Source organism: Trachymyrmex cornetzi, unplaced genomic scaffold (assembly GCF_001594075.2).
Source record: "Trachymyrmex cornetzi isolate Tcor2-1 unplaced genomic scaffold, Tcor1.1 scaffold59, whole genome shotgun sequence".
NCBI classification, from domain to species: Eukaryota; Metazoa; Arthropoda; class Insecta; order Hymenoptera; family Formicidae; genus Trachymyrmex; species Trachymyrmex cornetzi.
Window position 1 is genome coordinate 136,416 of NW_017299903.1, and position 22,692 is coordinate 159,107.

Sequence of the window (22,692 nt, forward strand, 5' to 3'; positions counted from 1 at the left end):
TACAATTTCTAATCTTCATTTGCACACAAATCAGTTCTAAATGAGAAATATAATAAAAAATACGTTAAGTGGTACGCATTCAGCAACTTTCCCCTATATTATTTGAAACATCCAACTTTGATCGGTCTTGGCTTTCTTTATCGTATTTGATGTAAGACATCTTAATATTTTGAGATTTAATTTGAGATCCATATTTAAAATTCACATATATAAAAAGCTTTTCCATGCATCCCATACTCTTCACCATACTCAGCCGCCTTGTCGATTGACGCAGCGCACGCATCGATTGTTCAGAATTCAAGGACGCGTCGAGCAGTGGTGCGGGATCGATCAACCGCCAAAGAGCGGCGAAGCTTTCTGTTGGAGTTTAAATCCTAATCGTCATCGTAATCGTTGGAGCAGTGGTTTGAATCGCCTCTTGCGATATCAGCGCAGCATTGTCCATTGTGCGCCATATACGTGCCGGAGGCCTCGCGACGAGACTTAGCATACGCGCATTCATAAGAACGTTGAGGATATGCGTCGAAAAACTATCTGGATGCTTGTACTTTGCGTAGCATCCAAAGACTAAGCAACCAAAGATTTAATACGGTATAATTTTATGAAATTTATTTTTCGATGCATCTTGAAATCTTTTTTGTAGAGATTTTGTCGAGTAAAAATGCGCGACACCTTTCCTCGCAGTAAAGTATCGACAAGTTCGAGAATTTTCGACAACAGAAATATCGAAGAATCGATACTTGAAATTTAATAGTTGAAGGTTCCATTTCCCGGCAACACGCGGAATGTATCAAGCGAAGGGACATGATATTTTCTGTTAACTTTGTGAAAAGTAAAGAACGAGAGTGCGTTCTAACAGAATTTTTTACTTGAAATTTAGAACTTACCTATTTAATAGCTTAAAGAAATAGGTATAAAGAAAAAAAAACATAATAAAATGACATAAAAATGTTTTTATTCATAAAAATAATATAAATGGGGTTAAGAGAGTACACGGAGAGAATTTTTTCTTAGAATTTACCCTGAAAATATGACAATCGTGGGACAACATTGTATTTCGAAGAATTTTAATATAAATCTCTCTCATTCATTAATAAAACTACAATAAAGTATGAAATAAGTTTGATCAATTTTACTGAAGTGCATGGTAAAAATCTTTAAAATATTGTATTGTACCACAATCACCATATTTTCAGGGTAAATTTTAAAAGAAAATTCTCTCCGTGTAACTATAAACCCTTTCTTATTAATACAAATATGGAAATATTTTGACTAAGATTCTAGTTTTTTCCATATAAAAATATTTATCTATTATAAAATATTTATCTGATTTTTAAAGATATTATATAAGACATATTATAAACAAAATGTAAAATATTTATCATGTATTTATTATAGTTTAAGATTGCGGATATGTTAAATTGTGATGTTCTGAATCTCGCGTTAGTTTTAGTATAACCTTTTCTTATATTTTATATTCACTTAACAACGCAGTTTTTATTTATTTGTTAATATTGTTTATTTGACGATTGAGGAAGACGAAGTAAATCGAGACATCTCGTTTCTCTCGATTTTTGTTGGAATAAATTATTTTTTTAAACGTACATCTTAATTTACTCATTTTTTGGTCTTTCAATTTTGTGATGTAAAATATTAATTCTTAGATTAGATAAAAAACTTTATTTTGGGAAGGTACAACTTTAACTTTTTCGTTATCATTTGGGAATTGCTTTATGTTTACATTTTTGTACGTATTTTTCTTCATGGAAACCAAATATTATCATAATAATGACATTAGACTTAAGGAAAAATTAGTACATTGAAATAAAGAATAAAATCCTTATTCACACTGTTACGAAATCGCTGTCAGTTATATTTTAATCAGTAGAAACTTTAGAATTGTTGATCCAACTTTGAATTAGTTTTTAAATGATTGAAGCATAATTAATAGCAATTTTGTAACGATGTAAACCAGAATTTTATTAACTTCATTTTAATATACCAATTTTGCTTTGATTGTAGCGTTATTTTTACGATAATTTTTTTATTCAATTAGGAAATATATACATAAGGAAATATTGAAGTAACGAATCTGAATAGTCACAAAAAATTGTACTCTTCTTTATTATGTACTTACATAAATTTTACACGCGCATGCACGCACGCATGTACGCATATGTATAGACATATATAAAGTACAGTTTCAGAATTTTTAATGGATAAATTTTTAATGGAATTATTTTAACACGTAATCATACGCATATCGGCGAACTGCTTCGAAATTGCTTGTTAAGTGCCAGTATAAGTGCAAACATTGTTTCGTTGATTACAACCTGTAGTTCGACGTTGTATCTTTCGAGATTCGACGAGAGAGAAAGAAGTAATGGAAAACCAACTGTGAAGAGCTTCGCTGTGGCTAGTGAACGGTACTTGGGAAGAAAAAAAAAGAGCGAACGATACGAAAGTTTTGCGAGAACTGTAAAGTGCCGCGAGTGCTCGGAGGGTGAACAATTTCGTTGGATATAAAAGTAATGCGATATCTCGTGCGCGCAGCGGAATATGGAACGGCGTCCATTATGGAAAAAGCGCGGTGGCGGGAAGTAACGAAAAATTTAGTGCCAAGCGAGACTAATCATTTAGGAACTTTTTGCGACGGTACCCGCGGGAATAGGGGTAGCTTTCGCATGGTGCGATATATTTTTTAATATTCGCGAAATCAGAAACGCGGAGTAGTAAAGTAAGATGATGCCATTGAAAGGATGCAGTACTTATTTAGTTATTTACTAGAGGATACGCTTGATTTATGTATCACTAGCTGTTCTAAGTTTTATATAAAAAAAATGTATTGAAAAGTTTCGCGATAGTATTGCGTCTAAAACTTTTATATCGAAGATATCAAATATAATATACATATATAAGAGGATTTGAAATAAGAATCTCTTTTGGAGGAAGTTACGCAATTTACGTATACCATTTATGTTTTGCGAACAATCTGATACTTGTCCTGATGAAGTAAACTGCAATGTTCACAAAACGTTGATATTTAACGATATATCAAGACATGGAGATAAATCGTAAACCACGTAACTTTCTTGGAGAAAATACCTATATAGAAGTAAAAGAAAAGTATAATCTCTTTTAAAATGTTACGATGGTCTTTGATAACATTTTCGCGAGTGCAGTTAGTATCTAATCTAGATCAGTTAATCCGAAAATACCATGATCTCATCCAATCAGAAACAAAAGTAGAACATGTGATATCATTAATCCGACCTACATTATAAGTTCAAACCTATTGCTATTTGAAAACGCTATGAGATAAAAAATCTATCACATACACAATTTAATAAAAATTGACTATCCTCAATTGGTTAAGATTGATAATTTTTTTTGTATTAAAAAATGTACTTTATCCGATAAAAAAATCATTGAGTTTTGTGTTTGTTAGATTTTTCTTTATGACAGGGATTCATAATTTTTTTTTCTGATATTATTGTTAACATTGTTCCACGATATATTTCGCGTACATAACTATGATTGCAATTAACGCCTACATTCGTCTAAACGGGTGTACCGCAGAATTTAACGGTATCACCAGCGGCACTGCTCGTCAGCCGCATGGGCTTCTCTTCGGCCACAGACATCTATACTTATGTCAGACCGCTAATACCGTTGGTTGGCGTAGTACAAATTGAAGCATATAACATAATATTCGAACAGAGGAAATGGCAGTCGTATGTAATCATATGTCGGTATGACTTGCGAGCATGTCATTAAAAATTATTACAAATAAAGCGCAATGTGAAGAGTGTGTCGGCGTAATCGTCATAAAATTGTCAGCGTGTTACCATCTTACTCATAAGAAACACATGCCGACTATATTGTACACGGATGGCGACCATCGTCATACCAGATTTCTACTCTTCATCTTTGTCCATTGCGTTTACTACTGTTAGTGGTTTGCTTTAAACATAAATCAGTTCCTTGCGTTATTTCTACGCATCGTTCGTTTACATATTGCTGTTTTGTACATATTCTTGTAATCAGTGCGGTTAACCTGTTCATAGAAAAGAGGATTTCACTTTACTTGACAAATTGATATTTGTTAATCTGATTAGTAAGAAGGTATTGCACATTCAATAATCAAATATTCTTTTCTTTAAAAAATTTTTGTTGAGCTTACAGTCGAGGTTAAAAATTTATATAAAATAATTTGCAATTTTATATATTAATAAAAATGAAATAATAAAGTATATACTATAGGGGAAAGTTGCTGAATGCGTACTGGTCACCTAAATCGTACCTCGTCGATATTTCATATTATTACGTAATATAAGCAACATTTAATGACAAAAATATGAACTGAAAAATATGAAATGAAAAATGAGTAATGTAGACAAAAATTCAACAGGCTATACCTTATTTTGTGCGTGCAAACAACATTTTAAAAAATCAGATATAACAAATGTTAATTTTTGGTCAATTTATATAGCCGATAGTAATGTAATGATATAATTTTATTCTGAATTGTTATATTTTCACAAAAGAAAGTTTATTGTAGAATATTTTACTTTTATTGATATACATATTTACATCCGTTACAAAGATTAAATAAATATTTTTATAAAATCGATTAAGTTTCCTAAATCGTACCACCTCTTATATATGGCTTCATTCGGACTCGCTGCCTTTTAGGTTATGGTGCCTCGGATACATCATTTTGTCTTTGCTTAGGAACAACATAAAAGATAAAACTATCATGATGCATCCGAGCAATGTTCCAAACGCCTGTATAAGAATAATTAGAAATAATATTATATTTTGTCAATTTCAAAGACGGTACGATTTGGGATACTTACAGGTACGATTTAGGCGACCGGTTGCCTAAATCGGATCTTTTGCAGCATGTTGCAAAAAGACTCACTCCCAGTGAATTAATTTGATATTGATAGAAGATAAAACGTGTAATAATAGGTACTTGAAATATCAAAGTACAATTTCTAATCTTCATTTGCACACGAATCAGTTCTAAATGAGAAATATAATAAAAAATACGTTAAGTGGTACGCATTCAGCAACTTTCCCCTAATAAAAAAATAAAAACAGTAAAGGAAAGAAGAGAATAATAAAGCAAAATTGTTTGAAGCACATTATAAAGTGTAGTTTAAAACAAATATAAAATCATAAAGACAATCTGAATTTTCTTAATTTTATTATAACAAATATGCAAAATATATATATATATATATATATATATATATCAAACTAATTTATTACATATAACATACATGTATAAAATATGTTTTTAATTTTTTTCGCAATCTCTGAAAAATAATAATTATCTTTGTCATTCATTTAAAACTTTTTTCTCACGCTTTGAACATAAGATTTCATGCTGTAGGGACAAGCTCGATAATGGATGATGTAATCGACTGCTCCAAATTATATTTTTCAGCATATTAGGAGTGCAAGAAGAAGGAAATGGAGGCGCCATAGAGTGCCTTATAATTTTATATTGATCACGTTCACGCGGTTTTTCTTTATAATAGTAGGTATATAGGGAAAGATGACTTGGCACTATGCCTTTAAAAACGTTTTCAAGCCACTGCTTTTTATAAAAAGCTGGCAGTCAGGAATTCATTCCGTTATATTTATTACAATTAATATCGCAAATTTTGTGTTACATCATTCTGATATTAAATTATAATTATGTATTAATTGCAACTTGTGTGTATTTTCGGTAGCATCATCAAATTAAAAAAACTCTTTGTTAAATTCATCGCTTTGTACTTCAGTCTCTCCCTTTGTGCTTTTTTTCATCCTTTCTTTCATTTCTCGCAAAAACAATCCCAATCGTCAGACGGTACTGAACTGAAATCGTTATATCCCGACGCTTTGTCTGCACTCCGATTACAATCATGATTCGCAGTCGACGTTTTTCGCGGCGATGTATGAGAAAAACGCAGGCATTATTTCTTGTGAAATTATCGGAGTGCAGGAAGCTGCATACGTGTGCAGCACCTCGTAAATAAGGCGTATTAGTGCTTGTCATGAAATGTACAACTAACAGTCACGACTCAAAAAGTCTCTTAAATAGTGTCTACGTATAAAGATATTGATCGCGTACTCGTGTGTAATGAACGATAACGACAATTTTCTAATGGCAGAATTTATTCCTCCTAAGCTATCAGAGAAGTGTTTCGCTCGTTACATCGGTCGTTTCCAACCGTAATGCGTTCTTGCTTCCATCACGTAAGAAATGTTCTGGATAATGTTGTTACACGTCTGTGCATAAATCTTAGGCAGTTATGTACGTACGTCATAAATCATAGCCAGAGTACAGGATGTAGCGGAACTATCGCTCAAATATAGATACTGCTAAGATAAACTTTGCGGAATGCCAATTGTTTCAACCTGTAAAGACATCGATCATTCCTGACTGATGTACAGTTAAAAAGAAGATTGATTTGATATCGGAATAAATAGAAAAAAATGTTATTCTTCATGTAAGTTCCTTCAAATTTTAATTATATTTGCATATTTTGACTACATTATTAATTATAAAGATTGGAAGTTGGAAAGTAAATTGGAATTGTTTTATTCTTTAATATTGTTTTCTTCTATTTTGAATCGCGCGAACGTCTGAAGGTTATTGTACCGTTCTTTCACTCTTCAATTTGCAACGCGTGAGATAGTTACATTGTTCCAACGTCTTTTCCAACGCATGTTATTTCTGTAAATCATAACCGCAATTGAACGCGATGCAATTATGGAAAAGCAATCGATATCTTTGCTCGCAGGAGGATACACGTCCGATCGGTCATTACCGATGATTTCTCTTGACTCGCGCTCTTACTCTTTCTTTCTCAGGAGGATAATTGACGCCCGGTTTATTATCTTTGCGAGTCACTCTCTTGACCGGTGACTTTACTCTCTCATAGGACGACGACACGCACAATGGTGTCGTCGGTACCGTCTTCTATTTGCCTGGGTTATTCATAAGGGACCGTCTTTCTCTTTTGCAGAAGCCGAATGCTGCGTCGGTGAGGCTGCCAGCGAGGCATGCTGGGAACCTTGTTACTGCGTCCTCCTGCAGGATGAGCAGACCCTCACGGCTTACAGGAGCGAGGACATGGCGGTGAGTACATTTTTCTTTAAAAGCCTTTCCGATTCCCCTGGATTTATCCATCCTACGGCTGTTTCGCTCTCACCCCTGCGCCCACGCGACAGTATCATAAAGCATGAGACGGATTTACACTGTTGCTGTTACATGTTTGTTTTCCGTAATGCGCGTTTTGTCGGTTCTGCTCTCTTCAGACACTATATCAGTGGTTCTCATAGATGGTGTTGTCGAATTCTGCATAATATATGTATTTATAAAGGAATAATTATAAATCAAATAAGAGAAAGAATTCTATTTTTAGTCGAAACGGATCTTGGTTCTTAATAATATTCATTTGCAAATTTGCAAATATATTGTTTTAGTTTTATAAACTACGTCCCGGTTCGGTTTATATATCGGATTTAAAAAGCAATCATAAAACTGAAGCTAGAAATAAGACCACAAATTACATTGATCGTAAAAAAAGATATTTATTAATGCACACGAATATTATCAAGCACCAAAATCTACCAAAATTTGAGGATTGTGAATAGATTTTTTTCTTTTATTCGATTTATCGGCCCAATTTCCACTTATAATTGAATAATTATAAATTTGAGTATTGCATTTCAAATATTCATGATATGGGGGGGGGAGAAACTGCAATTGTGAATTTTCGCGTTATTCTGTATTTTTGTGAATTTCGGTTAAGTTATTTGCGAAATTTGTTAATAACATAATTTCAAAAGTTTAGTAATATTTCTTGAAAACTATTCTTCGCTCGTTGTAATTACTTTGCAATCCTTTTACAATGTCTTTACAATGTCTTTACGAATCTTCAAATTCGCATATCGAAGAACCTGTTTGATCGCTGAAAATGCCACGGCAAAGGGAGCGCCGACCTCTAATTCGATTAGAAAGTTTATACTCCGTTGACTGACACGAACGTATACGTGAACGCTTTGAAGACTACAAACTTCTGCCCGCAACCGCGGATCGTTGCAAATAACGTTGCAAATAACGTTGAAGATTATTCTTCAATCGCCTCTTATATGTGCTACGGGATCCTTCGACAATTCTCTCTCAGTCCATCTAGTTGATAGAAAAAACCATTTCTGCTGATGTGTCATCGTACGAATTGCTGTGCTTGCGACACGTCACGCATTGGTATGAACGTCCGAGGCGCTCAATGTTCGGTATAAACATACAATAACATACTATTATACGCACATACTTTTTAGTAGAGAACCATGAGTTGCACGAATTCAGTCTCGTAATCTATGTGAATGTGTATAATAGTTTTACTCGGCAATATTTCTGCTTAATTTTACTCGGTTTAGCGACAATTGAATTCCATTTATGCATAATGTCCGTTAAACCTATATTACACTACACATTGGAGACTGAAGATTGCGAATTAAAGATTAGAATTCGATCAATCAGATAAGTTTAATTTTATTTCGTTCTGATTGGTTGAATTCTAATTTTCAATTTGCAATCTTCAATCTTCAATGCGTAGTATGACATGGGCTTTACAACGTTCAAAGCGAGGAATAAGTTTGCTTGAATACCCACAATGAATTTAATGTATTTTAAAATAATACACAAATAAAAAATATCATATCAAGAGATGGGATATCTTATTTCTCTGGATATTGATACAAATAGCAAACATTATAAAGAATACATCTATTGCTTTTAGTTCTTGGTAAAGTAAATACATGAAGACACGCAAATGGCTTCTGCTTCGTAGCAAATATATAAAATCACCTGAGCTGTCATGAGAGCGTTAAACTTGCAAGTTACGCGACTTTACGAGCGGCTAAGCTTTTTCTTTACGGTAGCAAAAGATTTGAATAGAATTTCTTGTACGATGTACTATCATGTGAGAAATATTCCATGTTGCCGGAAATTTACACAACTAATACGTATTCGATGGTTCGCGCGATAGATATCTTTAATCCCATACTGTATGTTTAATTAACATAAAGTATATGGTTTACAATTGTCCAATCTCATGTTCCATTCCTAATTTGTGCTCCGCGAAATCGATTCGGAGCAACAGATAAAAGAATAAAACGTAGATAACAAGCATGAGACAACGGATATTTCGTGTTTCGGAATCGCTTTATTCCCTTGTGTCCTTTCGCCATCGTATCTCGAGCTTTTAGTTTCTTTTTTCTACCTGTAATTCCCTCGGAGTGTGAACTCCGACCATTATTTAGAAAAGCGTATTATTTTCGACACACACAGCGAGAGCCACTTTCCTCCCATCTAAGACTTTCTCGTGCCGACACGATATAAGAGGTTCACATAATTGATATTATCATTAAATATTAATAAATATATTGATATTTTTAACTATATCACACATTGATTATTATATATCTAATTTATATCAAAGATATAAATATCAAATTTTGTTTACAAAAATATTTAAAAAATTGATATTGCTTATAATTTATAGTTTACTTTTCTGATTTATTACAAATATATTTATACATAATATTATGCTTTTAAAATTTATATTATTACGGAAAGAACGGTTTTGCTGAAGTATTAAAAAATTTAGATACTGATTTTAAAATAATTTTAATGGACATTTATAATAATGCTACAAAAGTTTTAATATTTTAGTAACCAGTTTAAGGGTTCTACATATGATTATTTTGATGGTCTAAAGTTAAACAAAATTATTTTTAGATTTATATTTGGCTATACATTTTTTAATGCTGGAACAAAACCATTCTTTTCGCGTATTAAAAGCCAAATACTTCACTGACAGGATTTATTTTTAAGTTGCTAAGTATAACATATTTTACAATACTATTTCCAGGTTACGTATTGATGAAAGTTTAAGAATATGCCTAAGCATATTTTAGCTGTCATAAGTAGTAAGCATTATGTATTTAGGGTTGTCTGAGAACTTCCGCAAAATTTACTCCGCAAAGCATCTCTTTTCCTGCTTACATTTCGCGAAGAGAGAGTTTCGCGAATTTATTCCTGCAGGGCTATTCTGTAACACTCAACGTAAGTTTCGTAATCGTTATAACACCGTTGCGCAGCTTTTATATCATGGTAAAAAAAAACTGCACAACGACGTTATAACGATAACGAAACTTGCATTAAGAGTTACAGAATAAGGCTGCTGTATATCTTATTTATATTCAACAATCATTCTAAAGTATCTTGAGTTCCTTCTTTATAAAGAGATTTTTACTTCCTTTTTTGTTGTCAAACAGAGGGAGTATATACGTTTCACTGAGATCGGTCAATAACGAAAATGCCGACGTTGGCTTTTTACACTTACAACATAATGGATTTGTTGGTGCAGCTTCTTCATCATTAAAACGATTTCGTCAAGTAAGATTTGGCACCTGGTGAAGTTCGACAGTCAAAGGTCGAGCTGAATACGTAGATCGAGCGTACGCGCGTATATACACGGGGTTGTTGGCATTATATACGGTACTTGCATGTCACATCGTCACTATATATAACGAGAAACCGGAACTCGAATCCCATTCAGTGGATCGTTCTCTGAAACGCTGCATTCTCGTGCAGTCAGAGGTCCTTGTAAATCCCCGGAGTTGGCCTTTAACCCTCGAGAAACTCGCGATACGCAACGTCGGATGTCGAATTAGTTAATTTCAACGTTGTGTCGTGCTGAGCGAATTTATCTTCATAAATGGCTGTATTTCTATTATTCTGTCATCTAAGCTATATTACGTTTTTCAATCTTACATCAGCGTTATTCATGATCTATGTCTATTATATCTGATTCGACTATTCTATGTTCTAATTGTTTTTCATAAATAAAATGCATTTTCTAGAATCTTTTCTTTAAAATTCTATCCAGATTTCTTGATTAATTTGTTTGATTTAATATTTATTTTATGTAGTCGCACTTATACACTGAGAAAAATGGTCTGATTGGATTAAACAGTAATTCTGATAGAAAACGGACGAATCAGAATTTTCTGGTTATGTCTATTAGAATTCTAGTTGAGACAACTAGAATTTTGATTAATATAATTATTCTGGTAAAAATAAGAATTCTAGTAGATTTTACTAGAAATATAGTATCAACCAGAATTCCGGTTATCTCAACTAGAATTCTAATGAATTTAACCAGAAATTTCTGATTCGTCCATTTTCAACCAGAAATTTTTTTCAGTGTGTATAAGCGACCAAAAATCTGTTAGACAAATGTTTAAAATAGGAGTTATCCTGTAAATTTTTTAGAAATTATTTTGATTGTGTCGCAAAATTCTTGAATATTTTCATAAAATCTTTTTTTGTGTTGAATTAAGCATTTGATATAAAAGGAAGGAACTGCTTTAGACAAATTCGAATTTACATTTTTGTATTTTGACTATAAAATATAAATATGTGTTACATTATTCATGTATCTATTTTTACATTATTCATATATCTTAAACCGTTTAGATGAAATCTTTATTATGATAGGCGACAGATAAGAGAATGGATGTAAATTTAAACTTAACGATTCGCCTGAATCATCTTTTATACGTACAATTTCGTTCATGAAGATTTCGGTAGATTTCACGTAGTGTAGTCTGTTATAGGAATAGTCTTCTCAGCATTTCAGCATATTGCGAAACAGACGCGGGACCCTGATTAGTACCTTCATCGTGTACTCAGTTCCTTACTTTGAGAACTTGCTTTCTCATCTCGTGCCGCTTCAGTCTCGTCTCCCTTCCGTCCGGCTGTCGCCGTCTTCGTCTTCGCGAGCTTCATGTAGTCACTCGCACATCTCTACTACCGTGCCTTGTTATTACTAAATCAAGACAAGCGCCCTAACCCCCCCTCTCCCTCTATCTCTTCGTCCTTTTCTTCTTCCATGTGTAATCACATTCAAGGGATCCAGGAACACGATTCTCTGCTTCGTTATTTGCCGCCAACTTGAAGGAATAGGGTTAACGACCATTGAAAGATTTTTTTCTTAAATGGATCTTTTTCTCTTCCAGGATAATAAAACTTAAAAAAAATAGAAGCCTCGTGGACGAAATTCTACAGTTAACACTTTTCTATTGTAAGTCATCAAGACCGAAATACAGTCTTGGTCATAAATATAAAGTATCCCAAAAATTGATATAAATGATTTATATTTAACGAAAAATAAATTGAAAAAACAATTTTATTGAAAAATAATTATTATTTTTATTATAATTTTAATATTTTGTTAGTCCTTCTTTAGATTTTTATAGCCAAAAAATGCAATAGAAGGTACTTTATACTTACAGCCCAGGCTGTCTTATAATTTTTATTGTTAGAAAAATTATTAGGAAAATGAGAAATATAAGATATTTGAAAAGAAAATTGTCTGTATTTGAATTGATATTAAATAATAAAAAAATATATAAATGTTAATACTAAAGAGCATAAAAAGCCAACGCTGGATATTTTTGTGAATTATTATATAATCTTTCGGAATTAAACCAAATTATTTACAAATGTTTCGACACATTTATCGTGTCATCTTCAGTGTGACATTCAATTATACACGTAAAAAATTGACGATAATATAACTTATTGTAAACATTTTAGATTTCTCCTAAATTAGTCAGATTTAACTTATCGCTACTCGATCGCATTGTTTTAGTGTGAAATTTTAACCTATCATCCTACTTTCGTTAAATACTTGTGAGTTCGCTGCTGGATACGTCTTTATTCAGCAGCAGCGAACTCACAAGTATTTAACGAAAGTAGGATAGAAGGTTAAAATTTCACACTTTGAACTTGAACCTTGTCGCGATTTTTTGCGCCTTTGTTATAACGTTTTACGATGTAACGGTTTATCTTTTATTTCTTCCGGAATCGCAGCAATTCGCAAAGTGCAAAATATTTTGTCGCTTTAATCTATTAATTATCGATTTAATGGATATGAATTAAAGGCTCATTAAGAGTCTGTATTATCGTAGCTTTTTCGTTATATAATACGAAACAAAGGAGATATACATAAGTAATGCAGACTAGTGTAAGCGGACGCAAAAAAGAGTATTAGCCTTATATGGTAAGATGAGCAAGAGATATCGCACATGCTTAATTTGCGAAGTAATCTAAACTTATTGCGACGTATAAGCACTTTATTGATTAACGTATATTCGATATAATTTAATTTTTGATCAGGCTAATTTAATCAGATTGAGTTTTAATGTAATTTACTTTTTTTAGTTTTACGAAGCTTTTAAGATAAGCTGTATAAGATAAACTTTTTCTCAGGTTATTTTAATTTCATGATCTTTTGCTAACATTACTTGAATATTCTTCTGGTAATGGAAGATGCATTTACATTTTGTTCTGTAAGTAGGTTTGACGATGGCATATTATTATCATTCATTCGTCCCAATTTATGCATTATGATTAGACTCCTCGATACGCACGGCCAAACTTGATCTAGTCTGGTGATAAATTATGCACAGGGTGTCTCGAAAGATAGCGCGCACCCTCTCTGTGCTTTCATCCCTCGATAATGGTCTCCTTGATGCATCCAAGGACATCTTCCTTGCCTCCCATTTTCGCCGACCAATCGCATCTCTCTTTGAGTCCCTAAAGCGCCTATTTTCAGTTATATCAGCTGCTATTATGGAAATTTTTTGAAGCAGTGATTAACTAATATACATATTTTCTAAGATATACGTATAATATACATATGCAATTTATATATTGTATAGGGGAAAGTGGGATAATTGTGCCCATTTTGATTTAGCACTTTTCCAATAAATGAAGCCGCTACTGCGGTGAAATTTCTAAGCCAGACGTAATTCTTTTCAAATATAACCATAAGTTATATAATTTGAAAATGTAGTTAACGGCAAAAGTGAGAAAAGTGAAATTACATATTTCGATAATAATTTTGACTTCTAGAAAATAAGATGGTAAATCAGATTCTTATTTTGTTTATTTAATTGTGCATACCTTATTAAAATACTTTATTGTGTGCGTTTTTTGAGATATCATTCATTGAATTAAGTTAAAAAGTCTTTAAGTAATCATTTTTCTTATCAAATCAATTCGCGGCGGAAAATTGTACGTATTGACAATTCAAAGTTTCCTCCCAATGAACAGTGCAGTATTTGCGAAGAATTCGAAAGATATGGAACTCTGCCAAGTCGATTAACTAAAACGTAACATGATATCAATGTTGTAATTTCGTATTTCACAATATAAATGTAATATAACACGCATAGTGTTACATAACAGCCAAGTAACAAGTCGAGAGAAATTATATACTTTGATGTCAAAATGATGATTTTTGGTTACAAAATTTGACTGTTTATTGATTTTAAGTGTCAAAATAAAGTCATTTTGATTTTTTGTTCACTTGTGTGCGTTTCTTAGGAATAACATTGTAGAATTCGAAATTATAACATTAACATTATGTTACTTTTAGTTTGTGTCAATTGGGTGGTTTTAATACTATCTGTGTTCTGAATAAGTCCATGAAGAATGTAGTGAAACTGATGATGCTGAGAATTATATATGCGATTTTTTTTTAAATAAATAATTTTTCCGATTTTTGTATTATTTTTTCAAAGTTTATATTAATTTTGTATTCACATTTGTATAATAACAATATATTTTTTCATTATTTTATCAACATTCCATGAAACATTTTCTACGAAATATTTAATTTATTAATTTTAATAAAAATAAATAAAGGACAAACGAGCAATTGAGAATTGGCACAGTGATCGATGCGTAATGCTCTTCAAAAAGCTTTATCTTACATAAATAAAATGAGATTGTACATCTTTCGGCTAGTTTTCTAGCCTTCTTCAGCAAAAACATACGATGAACAGTCAAGATCCATGAAATTGAAGACGTAAACTTACGATGTTAACAAAATTGACATGATTTGGTCATAATCGTTGTGCAGTAACCCTTACTCCATTAGAGAGTCGTTCTCACCAGTTACAAGGCTGGATGGTAGTAATGATTAAAAACCTTTAAATATATAACTAAAGTAATGATTAAAAACCTTTAAATTAATAAGTAGAGTATAAGTGAGAACTATAATAAATATAAACCAAGACTTACTTCACAGCGATGTAAACCTCAAAAAACAAATTCGCATGACGATACGGTTACTTTTATATTTAATTTATATTTAATTAAAATTTGTTTTATATAATTTTCTCAATATATAATATAATATGTTTTTTCATCGTTTGCCCTTTCACATATAAAAGATATTTTAATATGAATGTATTACATTATTTTTTTTTATGTTTCTGATATGAGCATGCTGTTCTCGTAAACGTATAAAAATTAATTAATTTACGACGTGATTCAGGTTTACTGCAATAATTCTTGTGCGAAAATATATCTCGATTCGCCTCTCCAGCGGCACGTTTTCGCTTGGCGAGTTGCACGAATTCTATGAATTTGGTGTGTGTGTTCATACTTGTCACGTACGACACGCAAGAAAGAAAATGTAACCCCGTCTACAGAATCGTCCCCGACTGAGAGGGAGGAGTCAACGGGGTGCTTTTGTGTATTAAGTCGCTGACTCCCCTTTTCGCTCTTTTACTTTCCGTCCTCCTATTTTTCGCTTTTCTTTCAGTTTCATTTATGAGGCCTCATTTAAACGTGAGACGAATGAAGTATTCGCGATTATATACTTCTCTGTTCTATTTTATCTATTTCCTGTATTTTTGTTCACAATTTATTTGTTTTTATTTCTTATTCGTACATCGCCTTGAATAAGCCTAATCAAGGCTTAGAATTTCAAAAAAAATTTGAGAATGTGTGTGTGTAAAACGAAAATAGCCATGATGAGTCAACGCGATTATTAATGTGCGTAAAAAAATTTTTTTACAACTCATTATCATTTAATGTACAGTACCCTCCATAAATTTGGAAATACCCTATGTTTTACAGGAAAACCATTACATGACAGCAATCTATACATATGTTTTTGGTTTAAATACTTCGTAAGACGTCTAAATGATGATAAACGTTTATCTAGAACATCTACCAATAGGGGGTTCTCAAACTTATGGAGGGTACTGTACTGTACATAACTTAGTATTTGATTTATATGTATATGTTATATATCATGTTTTTCCTTTTATCCATAATTATTTTCGTTTAACAAACGACAGTAAATTGTTCCTAATTGATATTTTTTTATATTCTTCTTTTTTATGTTATTTTATCTGTAAATTATATGTGTTGTGTGGCTAAAAATACAGTAAAATAAAAATTGGAAATTAACTGAACATTAAATGATTATTTGTATACTTTATGTTTTTCGCAACATGTGTGAGACTAGCGTTATATGCTAGAAATTTTATCAGATAAAACTAAATTAAAAATAATTTTTTCCAGAAGCTTTATCATGTAACGAAGCACCTCGATAATAATGTTACATAATAACTATCTCTCAGATTTGTACATACATATTAGAGTAAACATGAGTATTATGTCCATACGCGGAAAAGATGGCGATAAGTTATATTTTCTCCAGTAATTGCTAAAGTGCATTTTTGTAGTCATTCTCAAAGATAATCAATATTTATATAGTAGTTTACATGTGTACATTATTCGAAATAATATTGTGAACAAATGTTATAAAATAGTCAGGACTCTTACAAATTCAATAACAATATAAAGATAAACGGGCAAATAAGAGTCGAATTTTTAAAAAATGTGAACGCATAAATATTATTAATAATAGTTAAAATACATACATAATGGAATCTAGAAAGATCATTACATGTTTCGGCTCTTATATTGAGTCATCATTGCAGACCTAGTAATGCAAAAATTAGAGAAAGCGTCATTGTTGTCTTACAATAGTCAATTTCTTTTCTATTATCGGTACGTCGACGATCTATTTGCTGCTGTTCCTTCTTCTGAAATTAATTCATTCTATGATTGTTTTAATTCGTTTCACCCATGATTATAATTCACGTTAGAAGTGGATTCAGAATCCTTAAACTTTCTGAATGTCACGATCAAGGTCATAAGGGACCATCTAACCTTTGATTGGTATCAGAAACCGATGTTTTCAGTACGGTTTTTAAACTATTTTTCGAATCATCCTGTCTCCCAGAAAAGAGAGATAATTTTTAATTTAGTTGACAGAGCTTTACTATTGTGTCTGATTCCACATTTTACAAAAAAAATCTCATATTAATAATTAACATATTCATTGATTAACATATTCATTGAACACACACACACACACACACACACACCAATTAAAAACTAACAAAAATAAAGGTATATTTTTTGCATTTAAAAAAAATATGACTATTTTATCCTAGACATTTGTTACACATTTATTTATTTAATGGTACATTTTGTTATACAAACAAGGCAGATTATGCAAATTATTTTTATAAACTTTTATACTCTTAAATAAATTTGTAATTCTCTTTCCTTTAAAGCAACAAACTTAGAAAATAAAATTTATCGCACAATTATTAACATATATACTTTGAGCTAAACCCAAAACAATTACAGATATTTTTTTTTCTTTTGAGCCAATATTCCCTTTCAAATTGTTTGCCTTGTGCCTTCTCGTTTGCCGCGTTATTAAATTTTTCTTTCGGGACATTCAAACCAGAAGCATCTCAGAAGGAAACACCTTATAAGTTGGATACAAAAGCCTCGTCTGACGAGCGATACTTTGATCTTCGTTTCCTCGAGGCATCTTATTTTGCGTTACACACATGAACTGATCAACGAGATATCACTGGTGGATCAGAATCGTTTCATCCGATCGTCTATACCTTTCGAGAAAGAGATCTCGTCTTCTCATAGAGTCGGAAGCGTTTGTTCGTCTTGTCCTTCATCGACCAGCGAGCGCCGTTTGCACTCTCGTTCGACCCTTTTTTTCCAGAAGAGGAAGCTTACAGGATCGCAGGTATGGGAAGTATTTTCGGTGTGAGGCGTTTTTCTCGGGTTTCCTCGCGTAGACTACCCGAGACGGTCTCTATACGTATCTCGCGTACCTCGTGAAAGGGATCCTACGAGGATTCGGGGCTAAGGACCTCCTCGACTCCCCGCTAGAATAAATCGACTTCGCCCTTTCGTATTGCCTCCGAGCTCCTCTTACCTCTAGAATCACCCTTGAGAGTGGGCGGAGTCCGACGAGCCCAGAAATTCGTCGGACCATGGCAGTTAGAGTGAGAAAGAAAATTGTCGGAGGAAAGGCTTGTAAATCCGGAAAGCTTGTTTAACTCTCCGGTCGCCTAGTAATTCTCAGACGAGGATGTCGCCTCTAATTAACAGGGGCGAAAACTCATTATAAATTATAATTGAGGCATTACACGATAGTGTTTGAAATATATATATTGACCATCCTCATCTGCTATCATATTCCGTTTTTCATTGCGTGACGAGAATAACAGTCTCATTGCTCTGTTTTTGTATGTAATAGCTTTGAAAGTTATCTGTCAAAACTACTTATTATTAAGAAGTAAAATAACTTTTGCGTATAACTCTTTCACTTTTGCATAAAGCGGTATATATACGATTTCTATAAAATATTTCTGTAATATTAAAATATTTAACAATTATTTTATAACGTGTAAAACAAATATAAAACGCAAACTACAATTTATACATCATGTCATATAAAGAAATTAATGTGGAAAATAGAGAAGAGAGAATGACACTTTTTGTATAAAGAATGGATATTTCTATATAATAATATTTCAAGATATATTAAGTATATTCCATTTTATATAAAGTTTTGTAATAACTTCTTTCTCCTCTTTCCCCCTTCTCTCTCTCTCTCTCTCTCTCTCTCTCTCTCTCTTTCTCTCTCTCTATAAAGTTTTATATGGAAAGAATGACAGAAAGTAAGTGGAATTTATGCATAAAAGGAGATAATAATCTACAAATTTCGTAATACATGCCGAAAAAAGAGAAAGATTCGTTATCATATTACCTCGAATTAAGGGAGATCTTCCTAAGTAGATTTGGATTAGAATCAAAAGAGAGAATTTCCATCCGCGAATGCATACTCGCGCACAAAAACCTTTGCTATATTAAGCTGCAAAGTCCCTACATTTCATAAGTATAGTTATATATCTTGCGCGTGCTTATGTATTTGAAGATCAACCATATCTCTACATGGATTCATGTAATCTGCGAAAATTACAGATGCGCAATTTGCATGTTGTACAGAATAATTTTAGAACACACGGCGCGCACCGAAACGTAACACATTTACATACATTATTCATGAGCAGATGAAACTTGGCTTTTAATTTGCTCATTTTTAACATAATCTGTTTCACAATGAAAATTATTAAACATTGTCGCATAATTGATTACTGCAGTTGTATAACATGTATAATATCCGAAAGAATTAATTAATATCGCGTAATTCGTCCAATTTACGAGTCGTATAATTATCTGTCAAGCTGTATTAGACGGAGTTACGTTGTTGTAAAAATTTTTCTTTTCTGTATCGTTTTATCGCTTCTAATAATTTGTCACATTCGTTGTCGATTAAACGACTCCGTCTATAATAATCTCTTTGCTATATTATTCACTGTTGACTGCATTATTAAGAACATTAAATCCTTCAGTCTTAGAGAAAGCACCCCGAATGAGATAGAACGCTACGCAATAATCTCTTCGGCTTAATGCCAACGGTGTGTACCAAAGAGAATACACAGTCGAAAGCTTAACTGTTAGACCCCGCACGAAAGGCCGCGGAAGATCAGGTCACGGTATTTCGTGGTTCGAGAAGAGAGAAAATCGAGGGGTGCCTATACAGAAACGGTAGCAATAGGGTGCATTTATATAAGGCCTCGAGCATCCCGTCGACGAACGAGAGAGTAAAAATAAGCTGGATGAGATATTATCGAGCTGATAGGAAAGTCGATATTCTATTCGCGGTGCATTTTTTTTCTTTGTTTAGCGTTATAACGCCGGAAAAATAGCTTCTACGAGCATTTTGTACATTTATTTCATAAAAGTGCATTGACGCGAAAAACTGGAGCTGCATTGTGTGCTTTGTGAATAGATAAAATAATTTTCGTTTTATTTGACAAACTGCTTTGACAGATTGCTGTCATTGTTTAGAATTTTTTCATGAAAGTTATCAAATTGATTAACGAAAATTGTACAAAAATTTTAATTATTTTTAAGTTATTTTACTTGTAATATAATTATCTTTTTCAATTCTTCTTTGTAAGTTTCTATTAAAAATAAAAATGCTTTAAAAATGCGGATTTTATAGGGCAAAGTTGAAAAGACGTAACGAAGCGACAGTTAGTCTCTCAACTTGTTCCGTTTTTTGTTACTCGATGTACTCTTCAGAAATTCAGAATAACACGTAGCACTTTTTAATAAGACCTATCCTTAGTTGCGTAAATTTTGGTAAATGATCCGCAACGAGTAAAAAAGTTTGTTCAACTCCGACAATTCCTGAAGATAACAAGAATATCAATCTGCAAAAGACTTGATTAACTTTTCACTTCGTAAAGAATTTCAGAGATTTATCAGAAATCTATTTGTATATATATAAAATTCTAGAAAATGTATCGTCTGCAAAAATTTACAATTAACGGAAATAATTTTGGCAGCATTCTTTAAGTGCATTGGAACATATCTTTAAGAGATTCCGATTTATCAGATGCTAATTTACGTATAATAAAAGTGATTAGTAAAATAAAATACTGAAAATATTAACAGCATATCTATTATTTGATGGATCTTCTACAATCGATCTTTACGAGAGTATATGGAAATATTCCTCTTACGAAAAAAGTGTGTCGTTTGTCTATAAAGAGATCTGCTCTTGTTATCAGTCGATACTACTCGTTGTTTATTGGCTTTATTTAGAAAGTCGCACGAGCGAGAAATTTACCAGTTGCTCCACTTCTCCGAGCTGCTAGTGAAGTAGCACCTCGTTAGGAATTCACGCAGTCCTACATCAATCTTTTTCTTTTTGCCTCGTCGCCCTTTGTCTGTTCTTCTCAAAAGCTCTCCTTTCAGGAAGTTTGTCTATGCGACGTATACACGAAGCTTTCAATAAATACATAAGCATTCCACAGCGAACTTTTCACTTTTGAGCCAGAGGGTTGTTATTCTCTCTCTTTTTCTCTCTTCTTTCTTTCTCTCTCGAAAGAAAATGGATCGTGATGACCCGAACTGCAGTAGCGGCAGAGGGGAAAAAAAGTTTAACGATAAAAGCTGGACAAATATGCCGTCAGAAGCACACGACGATCTCTCGTGGCTTACGAGCGCGTCGGCGTCGGGCGATTTTACAATGCGCTGTAAACATGAAGTTTGGTCGCAAGCATCCCGATGCTAGGTACGCGTTTTCATGAGGTGGCATTTTAGCGCTTGTACGCTACGAAAGCTGCACAATGCGTATGTACGTACAACCGTCGCGACTCTCTAGTTTGTAAAGTGCTTTGGAACTATCGCGACTCGTCCAAATTGCAGATGTTACAGAACTAAAAAGGCGATGCTTACAATTTGCACAACGTGCTTTTCAGACTTGCTATTTCACTTTCGCTTCTTTATTCCAAAAGTACGTAGATTATACAGCAAGTACAAAAAGTACTATATTAAAACTTTTTGTTTCAACCGTTTAGTGAACAGTATTCTATCAAGCAGCTCGCGTTAAAACTAGAATATCTTGAGAAATATTTCCCTTTTCATTTGCTCCTTTGTCATCGCAAGATACCCGTTATTCGACGAAACTTTTTCAATTAGTTGACGTCAAGAATGACGGCGTAAGAATAGACAGTGGATGGGCAAGAAAGTCCGGCACGATAAATGGTAGCGTGCATGTCCTATTATTATTCTGAGAGACATTTCCGGGACGCGAATCGATTTTAGCGGTATCGCTAGATCGATAACCGGAGAAAAGGGAGCATACGTGCCAAGCACATAATCAGATTGGCCGAATCGAGATTGATCGATCTGGATCGAACGCGGAACAGTCCTAGCAGCCTAAGCACGCCCATGAAGGTCATTCTGAATCGAATTAAATTCTATATACGAGACGAATCGCTCTCTTCGATCACGTTTCGCAATCTAACGAGCATGTCGTACTCTGAATGTAAACGGTTACGTAATAGTATACCTACCGTTATTTCTGTTTATTTAGTTTTTCTAATGGTACATAATGTAAAAAAAACATTATTACTAATTATTATTTTATATAGAGCAGTTAATTGATAATCAGTCCTTATATCATTATTTATTCTTATTAAAAAAATGGCAAATGTACTTTATAAATATTAAATATTGTTACACGAACAGGAAAAAGTAAACCACTCTAACAAAGTAAGAAAAATTTCTGAAAGGTCTCTGAAAGTCTTTTTCTCCCAAGACTTATAAAAAATATTGGCAAGGACAATGACGTTGCAAACCATAAATTACGAGAAGCTGGTGGACGGTTAATTATAATAATCCTTAAAGCTTTCATTGCAAGGAGCGACGTCGCGCACTATACTAACGCCGACAGTAGATACTTAAGATGTAATACTTTTCCGCCTTCGGTGATGCCGGCGGCACATTAAATCGTTTCACTGTGTTTTATTGCGTCGAATTAAAGGCTAGCGATTAATGTCGGACCTGCACGTTTC

General features: G+C 32.9%; 1 protein-coding gene across 1 annotated transcript in view; it reads left to right on the forward strand.

Moving 5' to 3' along the window:
* LOC108766424 (uncharacterized) overlaps nucleotides 1–22,692 on the forward strand; it is an 84,373-nt gene that overhangs the window by 23,455 nt on the left and 38,226 nt on the right. The window contains exon 2 of the mRNA XM_018515707.1: nucleotides 7,026–7,138. Coding sequence (XP_018371209.1) covers nucleotides 7,026–7,138 — 113 coding nt within the window. The remainder of the gene's footprint in view (nucleotides 1–7,025; nucleotides 7,139–22,692) is intronic.